At 61.4% G+C, this 18,423-nt stretch overlaps 1 protein-coding gene across 1 annotated transcript in view; it reads right to left on the minus strand.

Annotated features, from left to right (window-relative positions):
* Nucleotides 1-8,411: 8,411 nt before the first annotated feature.
* SLC7A5 (solute carrier family 7 member 5) overlaps nucleotides 8,412-18,423 on the minus strand; it is a 32,979-nt gene continuing 22,967 nt past the window's right edge. Inside the window, exons 3-10 of the mRNA XM_082436914.1 lie at nucleotides 16,999-17,104; nucleotides 16,504-16,548; nucleotides 15,990-16,113; nucleotides 15,421-15,524; nucleotides 14,915-15,011; nucleotides 14,208-14,357; nucleotides 12,546-12,723; nucleotides 8,412-11,467 (exon numbers count right to left, since the gene is read on the minus strand). Of these exons, the coding sequence (XP_082293040.1) occupies nucleotides 11,412-11,467; nucleotides 12,546-12,723; nucleotides 14,208-14,357; nucleotides 14,915-15,011; nucleotides 15,421-15,524; nucleotides 15,990-16,113; nucleotides 16,504-16,548; nucleotides 16,999-17,104 (860 nt within the window). The 3' untranslated portion in view covers nucleotides 8,412-11,411. The remainder of the gene's footprint in view (nucleotides 11,468-12,545; nucleotides 12,724-14,207; nucleotides 14,358-14,914; nucleotides 15,012-15,420; nucleotides 15,525-15,989; nucleotides 16,114-16,503; nucleotides 16,549-16,998; nucleotides 17,105-18,423) is intronic.

The raw sequence follows: 18,423 nt of genomic DNA on the forward strand, positions 1-18,423 counted from the left end.
GGACACGGGTTCGAGCCCTGGCCTGGGAGGATCCCATGTGCCGCGGAGCAAGTATGCCCGTGCGCCACAACGACTGAGCCCACGCGCCTAGAACCCGTGCTCCACAGCAAGAGAAGCCACCGCAATGAGAAGCCCGCGCATCGCAACAAAGAGTAGCCCCCGCTCGCCACAACTAGAGAAAGCCTGCGTGCAGCAACAAAGACCCAACGCAGCCAAATAAATAAATATATATATTAAAAAAAAAAAAAAAAGAACTCAGTCTGGATGTAGGGGGCGCCGGTTCAATCCCTGTTCGGGGAACTAAGATCCCACATGCCACGAGGTGCAGCCAAAAAAAAAAAAAAGTCAGTATGGAAAGGCCCGGCTGAGCATGTGGCATGTGACCGACCCGAGTGGTAACAGGTGAGGGAGGTCTGGGGCCGAGCGAAGCCCCCAGCTGAGTCCCCTCTTCCAGCCCCTGCTGGGAGCTCCCAGGCTGGGCAGCAGGTTGGCCTTGTTTACCAGGGGGTCTACTGAGCGTGGCAGGAAGCAGCACGTTACGATGGATGCCCTGGTCCTAAGAGCAGAGCATGGAAAGGTGCTCTCAGCTGTGAGGTCCGACAGCCTCTGGCTGTTTCTGTCTGGGTCTGTGGTCCTGAATTCATGCTTATTAACGTAAGCAATGCCAATCCAGAAATGGAAGCTGCTGGAATATCATGGGGAGCAGGGTCAGCACCGCAAAACCCAGCAGGTGTCCCCAGGCATCAACACCTGTCAGCCACGTTGATCTGACTCAGCCGATCCTCACAGCGGCCCTGGGAGTTGGCCCTTGTGTTCGGGACACATGGAGGCTGAGAGGCTGCCATCTCAGCCAGGAGGCCGTGGTGGCCCAGCTCCAGGCCCCCCAGCCTCCTCGCCCTCACTGTCCGGGGCAGTTACCCTGCAGGGTGAGGGCGGAGAGCAGAGGTGGGAGGCCCCACTGGTCTGTCTGCTTCACCCCTGGCTCCCCGTTAACTGTGCTTTGCAGGGAGGGTCGTTTCCTCCACAGTGTAAAGACTCTGGTCTAGATGGGGTGGTTGTCAAGTTTCCCGAGATCCCAGCTTCACCCCTGCCCCGTCACCCACGCACACTACCATCTGGGTCGAGTCTGTGGGTGGGCCCCGCTGTCCCACCAGTGGACATGTTACCAGACACCAGGGACTTCTACACGGACCAAGATTGCAGATCTTCACGTCAGGAGACAGGGAGAGTCCTACGTGGGCAGAGAGTCCCACGGAATCTCTAGTGGGTTAGATGGTGACACACACACCCCCAATTCATGTCCACCCAGAGCCTCAGGATGGGACCCTACTTGGAAATAGGGACACTGCAGATGTAATTAAGGCAAGGATCTCAAGATGAGCTCATCCTGGATTAGGATGGGCCCTAAATCCCTGAGAGTGTCCTTGTAAGAGAAGGGAAAACACACACAGACTCAGAGACACACGGAGAGGCCATGTGAGAACAGAAGCCTCGATGAAGAGGCAGGAAGGACCCTCTTCCATCGTCCCAGGAGGGATCACAGCCCTGCCCACACCTTGATTGTAAACTTCAGGGCTCTGCACTGCGAGGGGATAAATTCCTGTTGTTTAAGCCCCTGGGTTGTGTTAAGTTGTGACAGCACCCCAGGGACACTGGTACAAAGAGCTGCTTGCCATGCATCTCCACGAAGTGTCCCCAGTTCAGACTTTCTGGGATGGGGTCACATGGGGATGGCACGCGGTCCAGGCTTCTCTCACCCAACGTGAGGTTCGTGGACCTTCTCCACGTGGCCGAGGTCGGGCATGGCTGGCCCATCATCGTCATCACAGTTTATTACCCAACATGTGACCTCACCACAATCTCTCCCTTGATGGTTCACGGAGTCCCAGGCAGTTCCCAGCCTGGGCTGTGGTGACTGGAACATTCTCAGACTTGCCCTGGGCCTTGCACACACCTTGGAAGTGTGTGCTGGGTGCACACCCAGAAGCAAATTAGTGAGTCATGGGTTCTAGCAAAAGCTGCCTTACCGTTTCCAAAAGGGTTGAACTCACTTACACCCGCCCCCAGGGAGATTTATCTGAATGGAATTTGTGCCGCCTGCAGAGTCCTGAAAAATGTGTACAGAGCTGGACTAAACTGGTCCAGATCATTGAGATCAAGACGTTTAGTTCCTTTTGGCAGAATTAATGATTCCCCGCCGCGCCCTGGCCTGCGGGCCTCCCGGTGCTCTCTGTCAGGACATCGGCAGAAACACGCTGTCGCGGGCCAGGTCTCCAGTGTGGTCCCCGGCACCTCACTTTTGACGAGAGATGCAGATTTCCCTTTGGAAGGAGCCAAAGAAAGAAGCAGGCACGGACAGGCGAGCGGAGGCTACTCTTCGTTGCGGGCTTCTCATTGCCGTGGCCTCTCTTGTTGCAGAGCTCCAGAAATGGGCAGAGATGCCAGGACACTGTGACTGTGGGGCGGAGACGGGCCGTGAGCCGGGGTACCAGCCCCCGCGTCCCCTAGGTCTCCTCCAGTGCTCGACGGCACAGGGAGGAACGTACCGGTGGAAGAGACCCCGCCCCCGCCCGGCTCGGCCCCTCTTGGGTGGGCTCCCAGCAGCACCTCCGAGGCAGGCTTACCGCAGTGCTCCATGTCCCGCTGAGCTGCACGGGGTCACGGCCGAGGCCCCAGCCGACCCCACGGGAGCTCAGGGGCGGGGAGGCCCCGGGCTTGTCCTGAAACCGAGTGGGGCCCTGAGGGAATCCCGGGCATGCAGGCCCTTTTGGCCCCGTTTCTTGTAGGCAAGACTCCAGCCTCCATGACCTTCCCTGAGTTCCGAAGGGCAGATGTGAACAGTTGGCAATCAAGGGAGGAGCAGCCAGGAAACCACCTGAGGCGAGATTAAAGGGACCAGAGAAGCTCATCAGGATTAGGAGATGGACCACCTGAGACCCTGCGCACCCCCTCTTCTTTTCAGCAGCCCACTCTGAACCCTTCTTATAAACCCTCATCAGATCCTCCCGGGTTGGGACGCATAGTTTTTCGAGGCAGGAGCCTGCTGCGTCCCCCTTTGCCTGGCAAAGCAATAAAGCCGTCCCTTCCTACTTCACCCAAAGCTCTGTCCCTGAGATTTGAGTTGGTACCCGTGTACAGAGAGGCTGAGCTTTCGCTTGCAGTCCCAAACTGGGGACACCCGGGGACGTGTCCAGCTGTCACTGGATGCTGGCCGCCCGCAGAGGCAGGGTTAGCTCTGGGTGAGGAGGCCCCCTCCGGCCAAGGGCAACTCGGGGAGGCCCAGCTGAGGGTGGTCAGCGGCCACCCTGGCAGGGTGGGCCCAATCCCCACAGCGTCCGTCCCAGCTGCCCGACCCAGGCAGGCAGCCACCTGCCGTCGGGGGCCTCCAGTTGGGCAAGCCGTGAGGAGCGCCATCTGGGGGAGGGGTGCCTCTGGCAGCCTCTCCCCCACTCCTCGGCCTCTTTCTCAGGCCCCGGCCAGAGAAGTAGCGGCTCCAGAACTCACGCTGCGCTCAGCCATGACCCGAGGAGGAAAACCACCTCTTCCTGGCACTTTCCCCAGAAGGCCCAGCACGTCTCCCTCAGGCCTCGGGCCTCTCTGAGCCACTGGCTGCTCCTGGAGCACGTGCTGGACGGGCGTGCGCTTGCCCGTGGGCCCAACTGTCCCTGGAGCGGTGGTGGGCTCAGAGTCCCAGGAAGGGAAGGAGGGTCCTGGGCAGGCATGGGTGTGCCTTGGGGGCGGGGAGGGTGAGGCTGCTTCCCTTAACTCTCCCCACCTCCTACACCCACCTCACAGGTGGGAAAACTGAGGCTTCGGCGGGGGTGGAGGTTGCTCAAACTCTCATAGCTGGAGAGCTTCGGGCCGGGACTCTTCACGGCCCACGGCACGCTCACGTCCGGGAGGACTCAGGGCAGCTCGTCCCCCTTCTCTGGCTTCCATCTGAGTGTCCCTGGGAGTCCCCAGCAGCCCACATGTTCTCAGAGGTGAGCGAGGGAAAAGCCAAAAGGCAACTCAGGACATTCCAATAAACCTCCTGGGACCTGAGAGAGGTCCCAGGATCCCAGTGCCCAGAGAGGGAGGGGCTCTGCCCGCAGAGGGTGAGGGGTCCAGAGAAGTCAGCAGGTGAGCTGCTCCACGAGGAAGCAGCACGTGCAAAGGCCCTGGGAGTGTCCCAGCCGCTGAGAGGCGGCCGTCATGGTGGGGTGCAGAGGGAGGGCGTGGGTGGGTCAACAAAGTTTGGAAGAGCAGCCAGGGGCAGACGTGCAAGGTCCTATGGAGGTGGCTCTTTGTCTCAAATGCAGTAGGTGTTGCATTATGGCTGTCAGATGGGTGGGGTCCTGGGGTCCGCTGGGCACATCAAAAGTGCACAGCAAGATCCAGGTGACGGCCAGGCAGCCAAGCGTCCAGTGCACATTTAAAAACGCGTGTAGAAAAGCATGTGACTCTTTCATGCGCAGCAGGATAAATTTCCACCCGACTAGATCTAAGTACAGAACAGTGCCAGCGCCCCAGAGAGCCCGCTGATTTTTTAAAAAGCTAATTTAAAAGTACCGTTTCTGTGAATGTGTAAATCACCCATGGGATTCAAAATTCAAAAGGTATAAAGGGTGCAAGATGAAAATATGTTTCCTGCCCCTTCACTGGGTACTCCAGCTCCCACCCTGGAGACAGCCGGAGTTACCGACTTCTGCAGAACCCTTCCAGAGACCTTCCATACTCAGGAAAATACACTTGTATATTCTTTTTTTCCCTTTTTTGTAAAAATGGTAGCATACCACGTCCACCATTCCATACCTGCTTAGTGGTACACGCTGTTTATAAGGCGAGGCTTCCGTCTTTGTCTTCCTTTTTTGGAGGTAACAGCTTTATGGAGACATAAATCACATACTGAACGATTCACCCAGGTAAAGCATACCATCCAACGGGTTCTAGTACCTCCGCCAGCGTTGCGCAGCCGCACCACAGAACCTTCTCACCACCCTGTCGGTCTTCACGGCTGCCTTGGACTCCATTGTGGGCTTGAGCCAGTTTCTTTAAGCAGCTTCCTATTGTTTTGCCAACGTTTCTAAGAGATCAGGCGGCCTCAACGCCTGTTTCCTGCTTCCCTGCGGTGGGCGCGCAAGTCTGACTTCAACACCGCACACCCATCGCCCTGGGAACCTGCATGCCCCGGGCTTATCGGGTGAGGTTCTGTCTCCCCGACTGGACAGGCAGCTCCCATAACCCGGGGGCTCGTGGTGAGCAGAGGAGGGCAAGGCCAGGCTCTCCTGCCCACAGCCCCTGAAGGGTGTCGGGCAGCAGGAGGCAGCGGGAGGTGGCCGGGGTGGGGGGCGGCATGCCAGGTACAACAGGAGAAAACACCCCCGACTTCATGTAGACGGGGTTGAACTTCACCAAGCCGCCATCCTGGAAAAGGGCCCAGGCCAAGCGCCCCCGCCCCGAAGACCAGAGGACACTGCCTGGCTCCCTGTGACGAGGCCGGACTCGGACCCACGAAGGACCCACTCTTCCCCCCCGACCCAGGAATAAGTGTTCGTAACCGGAGTCTGGTGACCTTCCCTCCCCGCCCAGACCCCCGAACTCAGCCCCTCAGCCAGAGGTGACAGCCCCTCCTGGAACAGGCCGCCTGGGGGATCTTCTCTCCCCACGCCCCTCCCGGCCGCCCTCACCCCACCCCCGCCCCGGCCCTTTCCAGCCCCCTTCCCTCCCTGCGGAGGAGACCCTAACCCTCCCCCAGCTCCCCCGAGACGACTGCCCGTCCTGTGGTCAGGGACCCTCTGCAGTGACCTTTCCAACATCCCTCCTTACTCAGGCCAGATCTGGCTTCTATGTGACATTCTTTCCCTGGGGGATTCGCAGCCCGAGTCAAGGAACCGAGCCCAGAAATAAAACAGGAGCAGCTTTACTGGAACAAGTGGGGACTCAGCACCCCGCCCCCCGTGGCTCCTCGAGAACCAGGCAGGGCTGGACCACCATCAGAGCCTGGAGACCGTCACGGTAGCCAGAGGGACGGGCGGGGAGAGCAGTCACGCCCAGGGGCACCCTCCCGCTCCCATGGGACACAGCGGCCCTTGGCAATGGGAAAACGTTCGCTCCCTGGAGGAACCAGAGTCTCCGGCTGCGCAGGAGGGATGATGAGGTGGAACCCCGTCGAGACGAAGAGCGGCCCAGCCTGCAGTCTCTGGTGGGGGGAGACCCAGCCGGCCCTGAGGGCTCCTTTCCCTGGACTTGCCCCATGCCCAAGTTCAGGGGCCTGGCTGGTCCAGAGAGCGTGGGTGGCCACTACCTGTCCGGGCTTGGAAAGGTTGGGACCACGAGGTGGGCAGGGCCAGACCCACGTCGACTTTGGGCCCCAGAGCCCTCCTTCGGGGAGGGGGCGAGGGTAAGAGCCCGGCTGGGGGCCACATGCCATCCTTCAACCAGCCTGTGCAGAGGTCAATTAGAGAGAGGGGCTTCTGGAAACTTCTGTGCCCCTCTTTGACCCAGAGAGTGTTCTCCGGTGAAACGGGTAGAGACAAGCTCTGTGAAGATCTGATCACCCGGGGTGTTGGTGTGATTTAGGCATTTAAGTTTAATCACCGTTGAGTTCCTACTTGCAGGATTAAGTCACCCTTTGGCTGGAGGACAAAGATCTGGGTCTTGCCAGACTGGACCCCAAGAAGTAACGAGTGCAGCTCGGGGCCTGTGTGACGTGGCCAGGCACGTGAAGAAATCGAGGAGCAGTTTCTGGCAGGAGGGTGAAGGGTCCTGGGGCCCCAAGGGATGTTGCTAGCCTGGGGCAGCCCCACGAGTGCAGAGGGCGCCTTTGGGGGTGAGGATGTGCTGCTCTCCTGGGCCTTGGGCCACCCCCTTCGCCACCTTGGAGGCCAGGGAAGGGTCACATGCATACGACGCACAAAAGGGTCCTGTCCAGAGGCAGGAACGCCACGGGGCGCTGCTTCCTCCCCGGGGTCCTCGTGACATCGCGGGGTGTCTGAGCTCTCCCACTGGGCCCAGATGTCACCCCCGCCCCCTCCCACTCTGCCTGGAATCCAGTTCCGCTTGCCTGGCTCCCATCCCCAGTCTGCCGAGATCCCACGCCCTCATGGTGGTTCTGGCTAACCCCACAGGCAGGGCTGGCTCAGCGATGTCCGAGGTCTCTGCCTCGCTGCCGACAGCCTGACCCCACCAGCCACTTCCCCAGGCAATTTCCCAAGAATTCGGGGACTACGTACGAGAAGAGGGCTCCCCCAGCAGCCAGCATCCCACCTTCTCCAAACAAACTGCTCTCTCCGTGCACAGGGTTGAGTGATGTAGGTTGTTGGGCGAATGTGCCCTGGTCCCCCCACCCGGAGACATTTCTCTCTCTTGCCCCCTCCTGCCCCCGCTCCTGCCCCAGAGGACCTTGACCAGCCAGCTCCGCTCAGACCACACGTGTGGGGCAGTTTGTTCCGGTTGGTTTGAGACCTGTCCTTTCGTGTCCAGACCCTTTTCCATCAGTGACCGTGAAAGGCACACTCGTTGAGGGCCAAGGAACGATCGGGATGCCAGTGGCCTTTCACGTGTCCCACCTGCTCCCATGGAGACGGAAGTAGGACTTTCAACGCACTAGTCGATGCATCACAGTCTGTGCATCTCATGGAGCTGCCCCTGGGACTTTGTTCAGCTGGTCTCCCTGGAGTAATAGGTTTTCTCCAGCAGAAAGCGAAGCTACATGATGCTCAGGGACCCTGGGCACCCAACCCGCTGGGGGCAGCACCAGGACCTGGCCCGTGGCTGGTACTCCCTTGCCCCAAGCCCGCGGGTTGGAGTGGAAACCTCCCCAGTGGCACTCAAGGCCCCTGGTCCCGGCAGCCTGGGCTCGCTCGGCAGCTGCCGCGGATGAGCCTCCTGCCCTTGCTGAGGTTCAGGCGGCAGCCGCCCCGCGACGCCCGTCCCATCCCGGCATACCCACGTCCCGCCACGCAAGGCCCCGTGAGGAATGGAGTTTGCCGGCATCGGGTGAGGGCTGGCAGGGCTCTGGGCCCTGCTCCACCCCGAGGCTGTGATGACTAACCCTCAGGGCTGTTGTGGAGGCTGGTCCCTTCCCACCGACCCCAAGACGGCCCGTGCCTCCTCCCCACCCGGCGCTGGTCCTGGCCCGGCTGTCGCCCCAAGGCCAGGCCTGTTCTCCTCGGTCCCAACTTCAATGTCCTTCCTGAGAGGTGGATCCAAATTCCCGCTCACCCCCTTGCCTCCTCCCTGGCCCTGATCACCCACCTGTGGCCTCGAGGAGGCTGCTGGCGAATGAATGAATGAATGAATGAATGAACAAACGAACTGGGCAAGGAGGTGTATGATCAACCCCTCCCCCCACCCTAACCCCGGGGAGGCACCTCCAGGAACCTCCCTACACCCAGAATCTGGCACTGAATACAAGACAGAAAACCATCAGCAGTGCTTATAATTCTTCTTTAAAAACAAAAACCGCTCACAAAACACAGAACTCCCCATGTCGAACCAGCCAAGCGTGTAACAGGTTAGCGGTTAGCAGGAGAGAGAGGCGTGAAGTCACACACACGTCACTGCGAGACATCGTGGCGGGCGGCTGGCGTGGCGGGGACCCGCAGAGCAGGGCTGGACGCCGCTCCCACAATAAATAAACACTGTGCCGACAGCACCCCTTACACTAGCGAGACATGAGGATGGAACAAAGCACAACGGCTGCACACGTTACGCCAAAATTCGGCTTAAAAAAAAAAAAAATAACCCACAAAGGTGAACGCTCAGGACACTTGTCAGTAGTGTGGTCAGATGGAGCGGAATCTCTGCCCCAGAACACAGACACGCCTGCCTTCTAAGGGGCGGGCAGGGGCGGGGCCCTGGGCTGCACGGGACCCCACAGCCCCAAGAATCACAGCCTGGGCCCCCCAACCTGCCTTCCCACATATGCTGGGGAGAGCCACGCTTCAGAACTACCTCTGACCTTGCAGTGCATAAAGGGACCCCGTCACTCCTGCAGGGGTGGCACCACCCCACTTCCCCAAGATGCACATGGTGGGAAGGCCACTGCAGTCTGGACAGGGACCCCTGGCTCCCTGCACTCTGCCAGGTCGCATCTAGAGCCAGTGCTCTGACCACGATGCGTCCTAAGTGTCATCCCGACACCCTGGAGGGAAGAGGTCAAAATCTGCTCAGAGGTTGCTGGACCACCGCGGAAAGGCAGTGGGCAGCGCACCCCAGGCACCATCCTGCCCGCCACCTGTGCGAGGGGCTGCGGTGGCTACGATGGCCACGGTCTCCTCCTGAAGGGGCACAATCCCACCAGGCAGGTGGTACAGCAGCTGTGGCCCCCATCTACAGGTGAGAAAACTGAGGCCCCAAGACAGAAAGTCTAAAATCAGGCCTCTGACTTCCTGGGTGACATTCTGCCTTCAGACGTTGAGCTGGGCCCCTAGATGCGTGGAATACAGCCCCGGGACAATTGAGTTGGTGAGGAGACTTCTGTGGACGTCGGTCCGCACATGTCAGGAGCTACAGGTGGGCAGGGGTCTCCTGACCAGCACGAAGAGGGAGGGGTGGACACGTGGCCACCTCTGTTTCAGCCTCAATGCCCAGCCTGGCCCCCCGCAACAAGCTGCTTGTCAGGTCTCTCTGAGCCCGTCGGACCACGCGGGGCCCCGGAGCCCAGGTGGGTGGCAGTGGATGGACTGGCCACTCGGCGCTCACGTGGCCCCTGGGGAATGGCTACGGCTGAGCAGTGAGGCTCAGTGCCCGAGGGCTAGGCTCACCCTCCCCGTGGTGGGAAGGTCAGGGGGCAGAGGCCAAGGCAGAGCCGCCAGCGCCTCAGAAGGGCCTGGAGGGAGCCGATCTGACCTTGGATGACGCCGCTCCCCAAGCTGACTCTGTGGACGGTGACAGCACAGCAAAGCCAGCCGGTGGCCAGGCCAGAGGAGCTTCTGGGCCTCGGCTGCCTCCCCTGGGGAAAATGCTATGGGAACCACAAAAACAAAAGCCTGCGCGCACAGCCTCTCTGGAGGGGAGGGTGGGTGTGCCATGCTGGTCTCAGCGGGAGCCAGGCCGCCTGAGAGTCAGGTGGCCTCCGGAGCAGGTGCAGTCGGAGTGCTGAGGGCTGGACGCCAGCTCCCCGAGCCTGGGACAGGCGACAGGGGAGGGGACAGCAGTGCCTCGGCCAGGAGCGGAGAGCCAGCCCCAGAGAGCTGGCAGGGCTGCTGTCCAGCCCTCGAGGCCCGGGAGAGCTGCCTTGCGGGAACACAGAGGAGAAGCCCATGAGGGGTCACGGTGTCTGCTTCCAGATTTCAACTGTGAAGCTTTGAAAGGGCTAGAGCTTGGCTCCAAAACCGATGCAGAACAGACCTGAAACAGCACTGCCCACTTGCCCACCATAGGAGCTGCCGGAATCCTCTGGCCTTTGCTCAGGCTGGCGTCCAGGGAAGGATGTACAGTCAGGAGCCCAAAGCTGTCCTGAGTGACAGGGTCTAGCCCCAAAACTGGCCCCGATCTGCACGTCCTGGTGGGAGGTCCGGGGTCTCCCAGCTGCCCCTGACTTCCGCTCGGATCCCCCTGCCCGTGGCAGGCACCAGGGCACCACTGTTGATCAGCCCAAGGCGTTTCCTTCTACAAGCCTTTCATTGAGATGTTCTTTCTTTTTGGGGGTTGGGAAGGGAGCTAGCGCAGGTCTTTAAGGCAACGAGACGTGAGCACGTGGGTTAGTTTCACAAAAGTCACTACGTCTACAATAACAGAGAAACGGCAAAGCCGAAGCGCATGTGTCCAGGCCACCGTCCAGAGGGCGAGGCCGAGCCCGGAACTCTGCCAGGGGGTTCTCAGAACCCCTCCATTCTCGGAGACGTGCCAGACTCTGGCGACAGGATCTGGTCCCTCTGAGGCACATCGTGCTACGGGTGGCATTAGGGGAGAAAAGACCCCCTCACGTTTCTTTAAAAAATAATCATCTTGGTGGCGTCGACGCGACCCAAGATTAAGTTAAAACAAAAATAATAAAGGGACTTCCCTGGCGGTCCAGTGGTTAAGACTCGGTGCTCCCAATGGAGGGGGCACAGGTTCGATCCCTGCTTGGGGAACTAAGATCCGACATGGCGCACAGTGCGGCCAAAAAAAATAAAATAAAGTTAAAAAAAAGTACAAATACACAAAGGTGAGAAGGGAGAAGGCCCGATTCGGCAGGAAGCCCGCAGCCTCCTCGGTCCAACGTTCCCGCCTCCACGCTTGAGAGGTATCCACAGACATCCGTCTTCTGGGACTGAATTCGTACCAGGGTTCACAGTGGCCCGGCCGCCACCCCGGGGGAGGGACAGTGGGGGCCCCCAGCTGAGCTGCCTGGATGATGGGACCGGAGTCGCTTTCTAAGGGGTGGGTGGTTTAAAACAATCTCTGCGTTTTCTTTCCGGCAGCTTCTCAGATCTTGTCGCTTACGTCTCCTGGGGAACCACATGCATGAGCTTCTGGCAAAGGACCGTCGTGGAAACTGCCAGGAGAAGAGCGGAGTTACTCGGGGGTCCTGTGGTCCCGTGCCTGGGGGGTCAGGGCAGCGAGGGACGTGGGCTCACCCCGCCCCGTCGTGATGCGTCCCAAGGGTGTAAGAGAAGCCAGAAAGCCAGAAATTTATGTGGAACCTCCCAATTTGTGTGTGTGCCCGTGCGCACACCGCACCTGCAGGCCTCCTGAGAGTTACTTTACTCAGGGAGGTGACGCCAAGGATCATGGCAACAGGCGGGTGCTGGCTCCACCCCTCATCCCGGTTCAGACCCCAGGACCATGGAGAGACGTTAACTAGATGGTGGCCCCGCTGCTGGAGGGCTGTGACACCACACCTGGGCCACCGCCTGGCAGACTTCCAGGACCGGCAGCCAGCACGCCCACCGCGGTCCTCAGAGGGGCTGGAGCAGGCGGGTGTGCTGGCGCCCAGGTGAGCCCATCACCCACAGAGCCTTCGCGGGCATCACTAGGGGGCGATTTCAGAATGGAGGGGCCCTGCTCTAGGCCCTTGGTGTGTTCTGACAGCTCTTTAACAGGGACTACAGTCCGGGCTGGAGGCAAAGTTCCAGCAAAATGACGGACAGCGTCCTGGGCCCCGGGCAGGTGCCCATCAGAATTCTGGGACGGCTACCCTGGGGATTTTGAAGCCCATGCAGGAGCCTGTCACACTAACAGCGGTCTCAGCACAGGGTGCTGAACCAGGCTTGTAAATGAGCCCTGTGGCCACAGCGCAGATCCTGTTTTCTCTCCTCAGCCGGCTGGGTTTAAGCTGGCGGCAGACGGGGATTTCGTTACTTGGCAAGAGCAGCCTGGTTTTCTGGAATCCCTTGTTCTGAGATTAGCTGGTGTGCAGCTGAGCGCCTTACCCTGAAATATGCAGGCTAGGTCACCACCAGACACGCCCAGCTCGGTCTGCTCGGCCAGGGCCTCACACGTCCCGACCCCGACCCCCAGCCTGCCGCACGCGTCGCTCCGGGCCAGTGCGGTAAGGTCAGGGCAGCACGGCCAGGTGGGCGGGGCAGACCCCAGGGCGGGTGGAGGAGGTCCGGCCGGGGCGAGGTACTCACAGATGCCCTGGAGCAGCCACTTGGGCTTGTTTCTCCACCAGACCCCGAGGAAGTAGACAGGCAGGCCACTGAGGATGATGGTGAAGCCGATGCCGCACTCCACGGGGGTCTTCCAAAAGGAGACGGCGATCAGGAACAGGCAGGCCAGGATGAACAGCACCGGGAGGGCCAGGTGAACCTGGGGAGGGGACGCAGCTGACACCGGGCGCTGGACGTCTCCTCCTGTCCTACACCTGTCGTGTCCTGGCCACCCCTGGGAGCACGGCGTCCTCCCTGTGCCCCCGCCAGAGCCGGCCTCGCCCTTGGGCCCACCCAGCCCCTCCCACGGACCCCCCCCGGACAGACCTGCGCCCAGCTGATCCTTCCGGATCCAAAAGGGCCCGACCCCCCGGCTGCCACCCTTGCCGTGCAGCGTCTCTAGGCTTTACTAGGCCCCGAGGTTCCCGAGTCGTGCTGGCCTCTTGAGAACCGGGACCCCACCTTGTTCTCCGTTCACCCACCTCAGCAGCCGGCGCTGGGCGGTAACTACCCAAAGCCCAGCTGGTGCTGGCGGGTGAGCTGGACCAGCCAGGCTTCCCACATCACGGGGCGGGACCCTGGCCCCGCCCCTCACCACGGTCTCCCGGGGTTGGGGCAATGCCTCTGGGAAGGCCGCGGCCACCCGCTAATAGGCAAGGGGCGCCCACCTCCTCAGAGTCCTTGCGGATGGACTGGACCACAGGCTGCATGGCTGCCTGGCAGACAGCCCCGCCCACACAGGGCCCGGAAGAGGCGCCACAGAGGCACCCACAGCGCAGCCAAGGCCCCAGGGACACTTGTCCCGTCTGCATCCACCGTGCCTCCTGCCAGGCGGCCTGCCCACACCCGGAACCCGCCCTCTGCCTACACCTTGGCAAGAGACCCCGGGCTGAGCGAGGGTCCGTCCTGGCTGGCACTGCAGGACTGCTCGGTGGGCAAGGTGGGCAAGGGGCCCGTGGACAGGTGCCAGCTGCTGGCCACACGCCACCAGGACTGAAGGAGGGGCAGGAGCTGCCGGTCGCCAGCCGCCACGCCACGGGCTCTGCCCTCTCACTCCGACACGACTGCCGGGGGCACAGCTGACGTGCTCACCAGGCCTCCCCAGCAGGGCTGTGACCCCCTTTTTGGAGAAACGAGGTCGCCCTCGGGCAGCTGCGCCCAGTACTGAGTTTATGAGGACACAGACAGCCGACCTCAGGCCGGGGGCGCGGTGGGCAGCCTGGTCCCGAGAAGCCTCCATTCACTCAGGGGCAAAGTCAGGACACACGCCCCTCCCCAGACAAGGTGGGGCCCCTCCCCTCCGCCCACGTGCAGTCTGCGCATGGCCACCCCGGCCGCCCCGTGCTGCAAGCTTCTTACTTCTGCTCCTGTCCTTTCGCTAGGAGATAAGCTCTAGGAGGATTAGGGGCTGGGGGGGGGGGTGTCTATCGTGTCCTTTGATGAACCCCAGCACCTAGAATCAAACAGTCATCAACAGAACTCAAGGCCCCAGCCTAGATCAGAAGCTGTTCACGCACTGATCTGCTTGGTTCTCCCCAGGGCCCTTGGAGAAGGGCGCCCTGAGCCCCGGTGTGCAGAGGGGACGGAGGCCCACCCAGGGACGCTGGCTGCCCGGGCACGCGTGGGGACCGCGCGGACCCTCACCTTGATGGGCCGCTCCAGATCTGGCTTCTGGTAGCGGAGCCAGATCATCCCAATGATGGCCAGGGCCACACAGAGCCAGTTGAAGAAGCTGAAGAAGTTGATGACGGAGAATATGTCTTTGGAGAAGGCGTACAGCAGGGTCATGAGGCACTGCAAGCACAGGGCGGGCCGTGAGCCACTGCCGGCGACGGGACACATCCGGCGGGCAGGCTGCCCGCACGCGCCCACTCCCGTCTTAAAGGAACGTGTGGTCTGTGGGACACGCAGACCCTCACGGCAAAGGAAAGCGCTGACGGATTTCAAGGAGGGGTCAGAGGCCACACGCTACCCTGGAGGGGGAGGTTTGGCTTCACATGCCTCCAGGTTGTTTTTGCTTCTTGTTTCTCTCTTTTTTTTTTATAACCACCACGTATTAATTTTGGAACGAGAAACAAAAAACTATCCAGCGCCCTTTAGAGTTCAGGGGAGCGTGTGGCGAAGAGCAGGATGTGGAGAAACACTTTGCGATACAGCCCGTCTGCATCTCCCCGCCGGCCTCCGGTCCGCAGCCTGGTGACACTAGGCAGAGCCGGGACGGTGTGGCCGCTCCCCGGACTCCCTCTGCAGAGCCCCCGACAATCCCCGAGGGACACGGATCCCCGAGGGACACGCCCACCCTCCACCTCGCCCTGCCAGTGACCCCCGCCCCACGGAGGGCGGGGACTCACCGTGAACACGAGCGAGGGCACGGGCGTCAGCAGCCGCGGGTGGATCATGGAGAGGATGGAGGGCAGGTGGCCCTCCCTGGCCCCCACGAAGAACAGCCTGCGGACAGAGGGGAAGGCGGTCGGCCTCGGCCGAGGGACCCAGGCAGGTGGGGCGCGGAGGGGGCCTCTGCTGAGGGCTGGGCTCCCTGCCGTGGGCCTCGGTGTCCCTCACGGACCCAGCTGGCAAGAGGCCCTGTCACCTCCAGCCCCCCACGGGGTTGACATGAACCCACGAGAGCGCCTGGATGGACACAGCAGTTGTGTCACCTCTGGGCAGGAACGTGGGTTATTTCTGTGTCACTTGAATGTTTTGACAGCTATGTTATTACTCAAAGTAACAAAAAACAGAACTCTCCGAGCGCACATGAGAAAGCCACGTGTAGCGGCTCCCCACGCGGCAGCCCCGCCCGCTCCACCGCTCTGCCGCCAGAGCCTGAGGGACCGAGGGCGGCCCTGGCCGGGCTCACCTGGAAGACGTGAAGAGGGACCCGTTGACGGAGCCAAAGCAGGACAGACCCACGAAGACGGGGATGATCCAGGACATGACGCCCAGGTGGTGGTTCCCGAAGTCCTAGACGGACGCTGAGCGTGAGCCCTGCCCCGTGACGCCCCGACTGCCCCACCTGGCCGTCCGCGTGCCCCCCCGCATGCTCCTCGCCGCCCCCCACCCCCGGGCCGGCCCCCACACAGTCCCCTCCCCGAGGGCTCAGTATTTATTCGGAAGGCGGGACAGGCCTCTGAGGTGGGGCTGGAGGTCCGTAATGGACTCAGCCCCTGGGCTCTAAGAGCGACCGTCACCGGGACCACCACAGACGTGCGGACTTAAAACTGTCCAGGGCGGCCTGGGCACCAGCGCTGCTAAAGCCCCCCGTGGTCCCCACATACAGCCAGCGCCCTGCACCCGCTGGCAGGCTCCGTAAAGCACGAGCTCAACCCCTCTGAGTAGGAGCGCCGTGTGCAGACGAGGGGCCCGGCCCGCTCCTCATCGTGGGCTCGGAGGGCCGCGGCCGGCTCTGAGCGGCAGGTGGCATCTTACCACGGCCACGGCCTCCGACGTGAGCATCTGCTCAGGGGACAGCGTGGTGAAGTAGGCCAGGTTCGTCAGCACGTACACCAGGGTGACGATGGGGAGGGAGATGATGATGGCCAGGGGCAGGTTTCTGCAAGGACCGGGTGGGCACATCACCAAAATGAAGCCCAGGACGGGGCCGGGCCCGTCCCTCGCTGTGGGGGAAGCGGCACGTGACCAGCAAGTGGCTGGAAGGTGGCGCTTGGGGCAGGGCAGCTGTGCAAACCTGGGCCAGCGACTCAACCCTGCCGGCCTGCACGCCCCCATCTGTGAAATGGGTTTCCTGCCCATTCTGAGGACGAATCTTCTTCCAGATCACACGGCCCCCATGATCCTGACCCCAGGGGCCCTCCCGGAAGGCCGTGCACTGCTTTTGTCGGGGGCTGGGCTGAGCCCAAGGATGGGCTCTTGGACAGAACCAGGCTTCTTCCTTCTCTCATGTGAAAATGATAAAAACACGCGTCTCTGTTCACATACATACCTGTAGGGATTAATCATCTCCTCTGTGACAAAATTCAAGTAATTCCTAGAATTGAGAGAGCAAACTTTTATTATACGTTCCTCCCGCAGTCATCGGAAAGAAAGAATGCAGGTTCCATGGGGAGTCCGTCCTGGTTGCCCTGGGCCAGTGGAGAGGGGATGCCCATACCCCCAGGTCCCTCCTGGTGAGCAGCTGGGGGCATGGGGGCGCCTCCTGAGATGGCGATGGTCCTGCCCCTCCCCAGCGCCGTCCCCCCTGGGAAGCAGCACCGGTCCTGAGGTGTCAGCAGAGGTTTATCTCGGGGCCCCGTTCTCGGGGGCAGGACACGAGCCGAGAACAGCACTGCTATGAGGGCCCCTCTGTGCTTCCTTGGGAAGCACGGGGTTTCCTGCCCCTGCCCCGTAGAATCACCCGTGGATGGCCGAGAGGTATGGATTTCTGGACACTTTGGGGCCCAGCACGTGTGCCCCAGGGCCCAGATGTTCTAGAACCTACCATCCCCCGTAGGCAAAGAGGCCACTGTACAGCGCCAGCACAATGTTCCCCACGTCCACTTTGGTGCCTTCAAACGAGGACTTGGGGTCCAGATTGGACACGTTACCTGGCAGGGGCCAAACAGACAGATAGAGATTCTGGGTTAGGGATCGCGGCACGGAGGCCAAGCCGCAAGTTCCGAAATGTTCCTGGATCAAAATACAGTAATAGACAAAAATGCAACAGATTAAATGCACCTGTGAGCCACCAGACTCCCAGGGGCCGGGGCAGGCAGGTAGGGTGAACTCGGTTCTGCTAGGTCTGTGGCCCCTGGCCCCGCCCACTCAAGAGGAAGAGGGCAGCTCTGCAGACCCCCGGCCGGGTGGACACCCAGCGCCCATCTGTGCCTGAGGGACAGGATGCCTGGGACGGGCGGGCACCGGGGTGGGTCTGCCTTGCCTGGGCTGCAGGGCGCTGGGTGCCTCAGAGGACGCTCCCTGCAGACCCCGAGATGCGGTCCAGTCAGGGCACCTGGGCTGCGTTCTCCACTCTCCCCCTTAGCGCGGGGAGCCCAGAGCTGCTAAGTGTAAGCCAGACTTCTCGTCTGGGCACACGAGCTCCCGAAGACAACCTGGACCTGCCCCAGGACGCGGCTGCACCCGAGGGGCTGCAGCTGGTGAGGGACGGTGGGCTCAGCTCTGTTCCCTAACCCAGATGGACGTACTGGGCTCTTGGACACGAGGGGGTCAGCTTCTCTGCTGACCGTTTCCACCCTGAACGGCCGCAGGCGTCCTGGGCTTGTGGCCATATCGCTCCAACCTCTGCCCCTGCCTTCACTGGCACCTCTGCTGTGGCTCCTCTTGTGTGTCCCAAAAGGACACCTGTCATTGGACTTAGGGCCCCCCAACCCAGGATGATCTCAGCTCCATTCTTTCCTTAATTACACCTATAGAGACCCTTTTCCTAAATAAGGCCACATCCACCGATTCCACTGGACATGTTTTGGGGGCCACCACTCAACCCAGTATGGTAGGCGTGACACATGGGGGCCTTAGAAGGGTCCCTGGCTACTAGGACAGTGTCTGGCCCTTTCTGAGGCTGTTACACCATCTGTGAAATGGCCCATAACACCCAGGCCCAGAAAGACTCGCTCCATAAGGAAGGACCAGCCTGACAGCCAGGTGTCGACAGACACAGGCAGGGGGTCGGCCAGACTCCACAGGGTTTTAGTTCCTGGCTCCCCGGCTCTGGGTGCGGCCGTGACACAGGCCCCATGGCTCTGGATGTGAGGGTCTGTGCCCCGTCCTGCTGAGAAGCACGTGGTCCAGGACCCGAGGGGCCAGGCTGAGATGTGACCCCGGGGCTGCTACATGGGTCACTGCCGCCCATGGCTGGAGGATCTGCAGGTCCCTCGGGGGATGGGGGGAAGGAGGACGCCACGCCTTC

This window comes from Balaenoptera physalus (assembly GCF_965194825.1).
Source record: "Balaenoptera physalus genome assembly, chromosome: 19".
In the NCBI taxonomy this organism is placed as follows: domain Eukaryota; kingdom Metazoa; phylum Chordata; class Mammalia; order Artiodactyla; family Balaenopteridae; genus Balaenoptera; species Balaenoptera physalus.